Genomic DNA, 10271 nt, shown 5'->3' with positions numbered 1-10271 from the left:
CTTCTTCTCTCTTCAGCCAGCCAAGAAGCCAACACGTGGCTTTTCCTTTTATTATTCTCTCTCATATTGTTCTTCATATTGTTATTTTTTTTTTCTTGTGATATAATTTTAAGCTTGCATCAAATTTTGATTAATTTGTTGGAATCTGTTTTATGTTGGCTTGTAACTTTAAAACTAATATATTTAATTTCTTACTTAGATTGGATTATTGGTATTTTATCTTTTATTTGGATACTGTGGAGTATTTATTAATGAACTTATGTTATAGGAAATGGTTATCAATTTTATTTTTATTACAAGATTAATAGGTATTTTTATTAATTGGTACTATTGGTATACTGAATTAATCCGAATTGAATTTTCAATTAACCAACTGAACTGTTAAAGGGCTTAATGGTTGGTTAAAGGAAGAGAAATTGCTCTACCGAAAGGTTGAGCACGGTTAACGGAAGAGCCATTTACCGTTCCAAACTCATCTGTGCCCACATCTAGTTTGGAGAAATTGCTCCCGCAAGCACGGTTCTGAGTTCGTGTATTAGTAACCATGTAGTGTATGTGAGTTTAGAATATTACAGCCTATTTCAATAGAAAATGTCTTATAAAATAAAATAAAATAAACTTGTTTAAGCAAAAGAAAAATGAAAAAGGAAAAAGGAAAAATAATAGCAATTGCTTTCATTAGCCGAATTGGCCTTTCCACTGGGCCTTGAATACAGTCCACCGAAGTAGAATCTCGATTTTTTTTTTTTTTTAGGTCTGATGTAGAATCTCAAATTTAAGCGACTCTGGTTTTTCCGCTTTCAACTGGAGACAGAGAGTTTGTGACCAAACTTCGAAAGAAGAGAGAGCAAGAATCAGAGAGACATGGGAGTGACAAAGGAGCAAGTTGAGTCTTCACTGACCTCAAAGTTGAACCCTGCACATCTCGTAAGCTCTATTGTCTTTTAATCTTTCCTTGTTCTCATACTTCATATAAATTTTTTCTTTTATTGAAAATAAATAAATATACGCCTCCTATTTCCTTTGAATTGCTTTTTAATTAGGTTAAGTTCAATTAGCACTTTACCACTTACTGGGTTCACCTCAGATTCTTCAACGGTTCTTTGATTTGCCTTGGTAATGGATTGTTCCGGTAATCTAGGGTTTACATTCAGTATTTTATGTATTCGAATACAAACATAGAGATGGTTTGGTAATTTCTTTATTTTCTGTGGTGTGGTTTGGTTTTAGGCCTTTGCCTTAGTTTTGTGAAGGAGCTCATTATCAATTTATCATAAGTAAGCTAAACTACATGTTCAGTGATTCTGTTGATAAGGAAAACATATTTTTTGTTTTTTTTTAAATTTTGGGTGAGGCAGTAAAATGAGGCAAAGGATACCAATAATAATTCCCTAACCTAAAACAAGCAATAAAGAGTGAGTGTGGTCGACCCTGGACATTTCTTTGTGCTCTATTGAAACCTGCCTGAGGATTTGGTTAGCGTAATATTATGCTTATGTTGTTTACTTTGGCTTGTATGTGATAAGATTTTGATCAATAGAAGCCCATTGCAGCTGATATTTTTCTAGATCGGTTGTTGAAAAGTAACTTAGTTGGACTTGTTTTGGATGTGTCCTTGGTATGGCCGGACATGTGGATATGCTGTGAAAAGTAGCAAAGTAAGAAAGGGTTATTGAGGACTTTGAGATCACTATGCTCTGAGTGGTTATATTGGAAATCATGGTGCTAATAGGAGGGACGGTCTTCAAATGTTATTTACACTTTACTTCTGCTGGGAGAGACGGCAATTTATGGCTAACTCTGAGTCTGCATCTTAGTTTGCCTTGTATTAGTTGAACCATGACATCTGTGAATTGTCTAACAGCAGCCACTATAAGTTTAGAGTTCGATTAAAGGAAGATTAGGATCATCCATCAGGCATATGTAGACACTTGATTATGTTGTTGGCACGTAGGGGATTTCTGCAGTTGTTGGGTTATGCATGTAGGCCTATAGAATGAATCCAAATTTGGTCATGGAGGAAGAACTTGGTTAAAATAAAGAAAAAAGTTGGTGCATATCTGATATCAGGAGTTATAGTGTCATTCTGTATATCTTTTTAGTAAGAGTAGGACTCAAAAGAATAAGCAATTTAACTCGGTGTTATATACGAGAGCTGTTGTCTTGCTTTTGAGAGAATGTCATTTAGTGTGATTTCTAATGAATTCTTTCCTCTCTAAGTTTCTAATCCTTCTAGTGTTCGCGATCTTTAAGTGTTTATTGTGAGTTCAGGCTGTGTTTGTTTACCTGGAAAATCGTGGGAGCTAATTCCAGAAGACCCATTTTTTGGGGTGTTTGTTTGACTCATTTCTTTTTTGTCCCAAATCAATAAAATGAATTCTTTCGTGTCTAAGTATCAATTAAATGATCCACTTTAGTCCCCAATACACTTTAGTTCCTGCAGTGTAAAACCCAACAACTTTTCTATACCCCTGCCAAATCGGTCCAAAGAATTGGAATCAAGGCCAAACTAAAGGGACAAGATGGAATTGAGGCCAAATTACAAGAGAAAAAAGTGTGATTTTTTCCAATTTTTGCATGAAATAACCTTGCTGGTACTATTTATTGTTAATCATGAGGAAAAGCCAAACCGGTTTCTAAGTTCCTCTCAGGGATGCTTTGGTCAAATAATGTCGTCCTCAGATTTTTGAGTTATTTTTAAACATCTTTATTAGGCTACTTGTTTTTTCTTATTCTTTTAGTTGTTACAATCAAATTACTCAATGCATATTGCCATCCTACTACTTTTGAAAAACATTTTCCCATAGGCTGCGGTTAATTATCGTATTGATCCAGCCAAAAAAGAAATATTGTGTTTAGAAAAACAAAAACTGATGTTTCCCCTTATTAGTAGTATGTATGAGAATCAACTGAGTTTGAAAATTGATTGGATGCTCTGATCAGTTAAGTTGTTATGCATGGCGACTGGAATTGAGTTTGCAGGTCAGTCTTAAAAGTGAAATAAAGGGAAGTGACCGCAGAGAACATGCTACATTGAGTGCTATAGAAACAGATGGCGGCCATTTATATGGCCATCTTTCTTACAATCGCTTCCATATCCTTTTTAAAATATTACGTGGAAAGACTTTGATTTTGCATTGTTGATGATATTTCATTTGCAACAAATTATCATATTCATATTCCATGCAATATGTTTGCTCCTATGCCCGTATTTCTGTACTAATTATTTTTGAACTTTTATATTTCAGGAAGTAATTGATACATCTGGAGGGTAAGTAACTTGTTGCAGTTTAGCTTGAATTTATGAACTTTCTGCAGGATAAGTTACTTCTTATTTATTCAATTGAATTTATGTGGTTTCAGATGCGGTGCTAGCTTTACTATTGAGGTAGTATCGGAGAAGTTTGAAGGGAAGAGGTTGCTGGAGAGGCATCGGGTGGTAAACACTGCTCTGGAAGAGGAGATGAAACAGATTCATGCCCTCTCAATAAAGAAAGCTCTGACACCAGAGCAGTGGAAACAACAGCAGGAGTCTGAAAAACCTAAACCTGCTGCTTAAACATAGTCTTTCGAAGGTCAGGTATATGCTGTAGCTGATAAGCTCGAAAGTGTTTGGAATAGAATTTGATTGGGAAACTGTATGAAATTTCTTTTCTTCCAACCTCCTAAGTTACAGATTGAAAACATGTTGATACTTATTGCTCTTGTTTTGTCACACAAAATCATGTTAATTATTTTAGGAGGTGTTGCATATTGCACCTTTGCTCAGCTTGGGAGGTGTTGCATATTGCATATTGCTACCTTATTTTCATTTTCAGCATTTAAGTAAATGTTTGTCTTTTTACTTTCATTTACATGTCTTTGCCCTTTTACTATCATTTATTTTTATATTACTTCATTTACTTAAATTTATAATGTAAATCACAACACAAACCCACCCCCCCAAAAAAAAAAATTTGGATTCAAATAAAAATATTAGAAAATATGAAAAATTGGTTTTAGTGCAAAATACGATTTCGGCTAAAAATGATGGCTCATTAAGTCAATATATACTTCATACTAAAATCTCATAAAATTATTCCTTTGATGTGTAATTATCTTGAGAAAATGATTATTCCAATTCATACTTGGCCAATATTTTTTTACATAAAATAATTTTTCATATATGATATGAATGCATGAAGGGACCTAAGGTCAATCTAGGCAAAAAGCCTTAGATGTTCAATTCACAAAGAGTTTTACAAGAATAACCTAACTCTTACGTATTGAAGTAATATTTCCTTGAATAAGCTCCCCTTAAGACAATACTCATAAGGTTCCAAAGTTTGAGAGCTAGAACCCAAAAGAAATGCATATAAAGCCCAAAATCAAAATGATGACGGACATAAAAAATGATGTAAATGCCCTAAAATGAGCAGGATTACGCTAATATATACCAGCTCTTACGTCGAATAGGACGAGATGCCTTGGGAGGCGAAGAGGATTGCGCTAATTTTTTGGTTTATTATCACATTCTTAGAGATATTTCTGGTTTATTGCAATGTGTGTCTATTTTTTGAAGTTGATGCAGTTCTCTTTGATAATGAACATGAGTATTTTGTATGGTTTTATATTATCGTTTCATTTCGATGGTTCTATTTTGTATAGAATTTTTTAAACCCTTTTACACGTTGACCTCCAGAATGAAAATTCATGGATCTGTCACTGGCTATTGCACAGTTCGTTTGTTTTTTTAAATTCTTTTTATAAATAAATCATGGCCAAAATTGCACATCCGCTAAAAAATTCCTTGGACCGCTAGTATACATGGCATAATGTAATTGTCCATAATATACAACTTTAAAAATATATAAATAATATTGAACCAAATATGAAAGGAAATTACATTTTGTTACACCCACAAAAGCCTAGCACGTTCCATATGTTCCGTTTCTAGTTCAACTTTCTTCTCTTGGATTCGTCCATGAATCATCCATTTGATTCTTCACAATATTTATAGTAGAAAATACTCACTCTACACTTGGAGTTGCAACTGGTAAGATTCATGCTAGTCAGAAGCAAGTACATGAAAGGACAAATCTTTTATTCTTTTTATTTTTTATTTTTTATTTATTTATTTTGTCTCAACCATATTTTGTGGAAGATAAGTAATCCCTTTCACTTTTGTAAACTCATTATTAGAGCTCATGTCCCAAACTTATATGAACATCTTCTGAAACATATAAACAAAACAAACTAGCCAATCATTTCAAAGCAATCTATTAATCAAACCGACCATAAGTCAAAATTTCAAAAATCCAAACAAACCCTAAGTGGAGAAAAAACATAAGAAAATAAGGAAAAATTAACAAATCTTACTTCAGTGAGTTAAATCAATTAAAACTTTATAATATATTATTTGGAGATTAAGAGAATATGAGAATAAACAAAAGTTACAAACCTGGTTCTAAGAGCAAGTAGGAAGTGTTCTGTCAGAATCTGGAAAAGATAGATTGGGTGAAAAAACTTTTACATTTTTAAGGATTTGCGTTAAATAATAATAATAATAATTATTATAATAATAGGTACACTAATTTTTTGGAAACAAGGAATGATTAAAGGCACATCATAAAATATAGAAGTTTTACCATATAAGGACAAATAGGAGGGCACCAAGACAAAATGGTCTAGCCCCTCAAAAATTGGACAAACCGGTCCAGTAACTGTCCGACAGTGACATGAAATAACTCTTATGTTATTGTTGGACATAGGGGTGGCAATTTCCGACACGACCCTCATGGTTAAATTTTTGGGTCATTTTCGGTTTAACCCACCACTGACCCGTTAATAAATGGGTGGGTTTTGGGTCAACCGCCAACCTGCTAAAATAACTATGTAACCCACCAACTCATTTCTTTGTTTCTTCTTCATTTTCTTCATTTTTTTATATTTTTCTTTCTCAATCTTCAAACATAGAAAATGCAATTACTTGATTAAACCATCAAAATTCATGTTTTTTATTTGCTACCACTTAGCGGGTCAACCTGACATGACCTGAAACCCTCACGAAAAATTAGCTGGTTAATTTGTACGTGACACGTTTATTAAACAAGTTGTGTTTGGGTTGAGCATTCTTGACACGTATATAATCTTAACACGACATGAACCCAACACAACATGACCCATTGCCAGCCCTAGTCGAACAATAACATTGTAAGACTCTCGGGTCATTGTCCGATAGTGACATAAGAGTTATTTCATGTCACTGTCGCACAGTGACTGGACCAATTTGTCCAATTTTGGAGGTATTGGACCATTTTAACATTTTGTCTTGAATGAATGACTTTTTTTTATTTATAACTTGTGTAAAATATATTAATGTACGTAATACTTTTCTTATAAAGAGGGGCCCAAAAGCACTATTTTCGGTTAGTGCCTCCACCATTGATGTACAATCATGGAGAGTCAAAGAACTCTAGAGTCCTACTTTAAAAATTTACTTTGAATCCTCGGAATCTCATAACCGAACTAACCATTTAGTCGAATTTCCATATAACCATTGAAGTTTTTTTATAAAACTTGAAATTTGTATGTTATTTCATTTCTTTTTCAGCTATTAGCCCCCTCAATATTTAGACTCTAGCTTTGCCACTGCCTATACCATCCTAATTTTGGGAGGGGCATAATTACTTATGGGGAAAAGCATATCCCACATGCTTTTACATATAATCATTTTAAGCAATTTTATGATAAAAAGCTCCTCCATAAAATAAGTAATTATTGACCTATCTAAAATCACTCCCAAACAAGAGTGTATATATATATATATATATTTACTGATTTAAGCTACTTTTCATATATTTACTTTGTCTTCACTTGTTACTAGTGTCAGCCATGCCGGAGATATCTGCTTTTCCTCTTGGACTATTCCAAGTTCCAACATGCAATGCACGTGTAACCAAACTGATTGCATTATTGTTGGACAAGTGGTTCTCTTTGTAAAACCAGAAACTACTAAGAAAAGCAAGGATGGCAGGAGATTGGCTGCACGAAACCAATAATTGGTAGGGAAGCAATGAGCCAAGGGACTCGGTGAAAAGCAAGAAAGCAGATATAACACACTAATTCTGTTTTTTTATTTATTAGCTAACCTATTTGGCACTAGAAATATAGTATAATCTTCTAACGCACATTCAGAAAACTTTTAAGAATTTAAGTCATCTACTAAAAATTGGTCACATCGAGGAATGCTCGTGTATCATGAAGATGGAGATGATTCAAACACCAACTCTTGTTCTAACTCGCTTACACTGAATCAACCCTAATTATATCATGAGTTTCCCATCATGTGCAAAATTTGGTGTTTAGTATTATAGTCGAGTAATAGACCATAATGCAACATCAAAATTACGCATCCGTCGGAACAACGTACGGTTTCACCAAACAAGAACTGTAATGGAACTACCAAGGTAAAGACGTCTTTTTCTTTTCTCTACTAGAGGATAAATCTAGGGTTGTTCTATATTGTCCTTTACATATCGGTGTCTTGCCTAATTCTATCAACAACGCATTCTAAGAAAAAAGAATTAATATATTATGTGCATATTTCTTGTGCTTTGGAAATTGTAATAGAAACTCAATATAGATTCTGACATGTTCAATCAGTAGCTCGATCACTTTCACAGCAACTCATCATGAATCGCATTTTGACTCGATCTTAAGTTGCACCAACAAGTTTTAGTACAACTTATTAAAAAGCAACAATATCTGTTTCCCTCTTTTCGGCCGGGTAGGCTGATGGAAGGAGTTTTTGGTCCTTCTTCTCTTGAGATGCGTAGGCGTGCCACTACCAAACCACTTGATGGCTTGGATGGAAAGATTGTGTGAGTGTGTTTGCGCTTCTGACTTCTTAATCAAACGATTGATCGACCAGGCAAGGAACCTCCTCTTGGCCTAGGTTCTTTTTCCTCCTTGAGGTCAAGGATGATTGATATTTGTATGACTATTTTTATGATTTTTGTGATAAGTGCAATGAATGTAAACGCAGTAAACGAAATGACAGAAATGTAAATGCGATTAAGTAGATTAAAGCGATAAAGACTTGAATTAAACTTGAAGGTAAAGACAATTGAAATTAAATTGCAAGAATGTAAAGCTTACAGTAGGAAAATGAAGAACTTGGATAATCTGAAAAGCTTGAAGGATAAAAATCCTAGACTATGAATTGAAAAGTACAGGATAAAAAGACAGGTTTTGTGTGTTCAGTTGGCGGTCCTCTTCTTTTCTTCTGACGATCAATTTATAGAGCTTCCTTCAGCTCATGGGTTTGGCCATTAAATGGCCTCAACTAACTTTCATTGAAAATCCTTTCAAAATTAATGTCTTCCGGAGCTCTAGACATTTAATGAGAATTTTCCAACCATCATCGACTCCTATGGTTGGTCAGTAAAATGAGATCAGGATAGTAGGGTGGCTACAAATCTTCCCAAAATTAATGCCTTCCGGAGCTCTAGGCGTGAACTTCCTGACAATTTGCTTCTCTCACACCCTTGCTCAAACACCTTGGAGAACTCAATCTACCCTTGGTATTTCATGCACTCACTAGTTTCCAGCTACTTTACCTCTCTCTCACGGCTGCACTCTTGCCTCTATCTTAGCTTAGCTATATCTTCGACCAAAGATGAGAACATCTTGAACCAAGTCCTCAAATTAGGCTTCCATGTTTCCTGCAGGTTGTTCTCTCCTTTACCAATCAAAAGCAACTTAAAACAAAAGCCCTGCCTGGAAAAACACCCAAGGAACCCAAAGAGAGAGGTTAAAAACATGTGGAAAAAATAGCACACCAGAAACTAGACGGCCGGTTGCTTTTCTTCAATTTCTTGTGTCTTTTAGTTGAGCCAAATTCCTCCAACGGATCTTTCCTTCCAACCAAGGATCTTTGAGTTCGACGGAGGATTTTTCCACTGGACGAAGGATTTTTCCATCCAACCGCGAATCTTTAAGTTCGACGGAGGATTTCTTATGTAGTCGACGGAGGATTTTTTATGAAGTCGACGGAGGATTTTTTATGTAGTCGACGGAGGATTTTGCCAAATAATTGGTGGGTGGGTCTAATAATACCAATCATGACATATACATATATATATAACTTAAACAAAAAGCAATAGGCCAATTGGTGGCCTCTGAGTCATCTTCAGAAAATTCCCACGCCATTTTCATATATATATATGTATAAAAAGTGATTGTAATCATGCAAACACTAAAGCAAAGCTTTAGCCTTCCCGTCACTTTCTCCTACCAACACATAGTTTTATATTGAAAAGTTGGAACCCTTTACTTTGTTTAGCATCTTTTCTCTTCCCTTTTGCAGAGAATTCCTACGCCCCATTCATCAATTGCATCTGCTCAACTCCAACTCCAACTTCCCCATAGCTGTGTGAGCTCCTCCATAGCCAGTTAATCCATTAACAGGTAACTTACTATCACATGCCAAATTCTTTATCATACTTAAATTTAAACTGATAACAACAGGCCAATTGATGGCCTTTGAATTATTTTCAGATTTTAATGCATTTTTTCCTCTCACAGCCATGGTCTGCATATATATATATATATAAAACTTAAACAAATGGCAATAGGCCAATTAGTGGCCTCTCAGTCATCTTCAGCAAAATCTTCACGCCATTGACATAATGTACTGGGATATTTCTGGATATAAAGGCAACCCATTGAGTGCATTTATATAAATGCATTAGTTGAGGCTAACAAACAATTCTATCATGCAACTTGATCTGATGTGCCTTTTGCATGAATAGATATGAATAAATATATTGGTGCACCATATTGTTGAAGCTCAATTATGTATTGTTGAAAGGGGCACCAATATGTATTTATTCATATCCGATGTACAACAATTAAATAGATGCATTTATATTGTTGAAAGCATTCTTATGGGTTATAATTAATTGTTGTGAATTTTCAACCACACTCAAACAATATCGTACCATAGAACTAAAATGTACAGGATCACTTTTGTGATGGTCTATTATTTACTGAAACTATTAGTCCAAATCCCAAAAGATATCTAAAGGTTGGCTATGGTCGGAGAAGACGGTGGAGGATTGGTGAGCATGTTAACAACTGCCCCATCGCAGGTCTTGCGCAGTTGTCGTTCTTGACGCACATCATTGCTATGTTGAACAAGTGTAGGGCACCTGCCAATGGGTACCCGCTAAGCTTGGGATCTACCAGTGCCAATAGTACTGCAGATGATGCAGCAGATGGCTTATAAC

The 10271-nt window shown here is 34.9% G+C and overlaps 1 protein-coding gene across 1 annotated transcript; it reads left to right on the top strand.

Moving 5' to 3' along the window:
* The first annotated feature begins 736 nt into the window (after window positions 1–736).
* On the top strand, window positions 737–3850 carry LOC110747651 (BolA-like family protein). The gene is made up of 3 exons (XM_088255800.1): window positions 737–927; window positions 3249–3271; window positions 3364–3850. Exons 1-3 carry the CDS (start codon window positions 865–867, stop codon window positions 3557–3559), a joined length of 282 nt encoding a protein of 93 aa, XP_088111926.1. The 5' UTR covers window positions 737–864; the 3' UTR covers window positions 3560–3850.
* Window positions 3851–10271: the final 6421 nt, after the last annotated feature.

Source organism: Prunus avium, chromosome 6, assembly GCF_965620075.1.
Source record: "Prunus avium chromosome 6, drPruAviu1.hap1.1, whole genome shotgun sequence".
Taxonomy (NCBI): Eukaryota; Viridiplantae; Streptophyta; class Magnoliopsida; order Rosales; family Rosaceae; genus Prunus; species Prunus avium.
The sequence above is the reverse complement of the archived record's forward strand: the minus strand, read 5'-3'. Positions and strand labels throughout refer to the sequence as shown.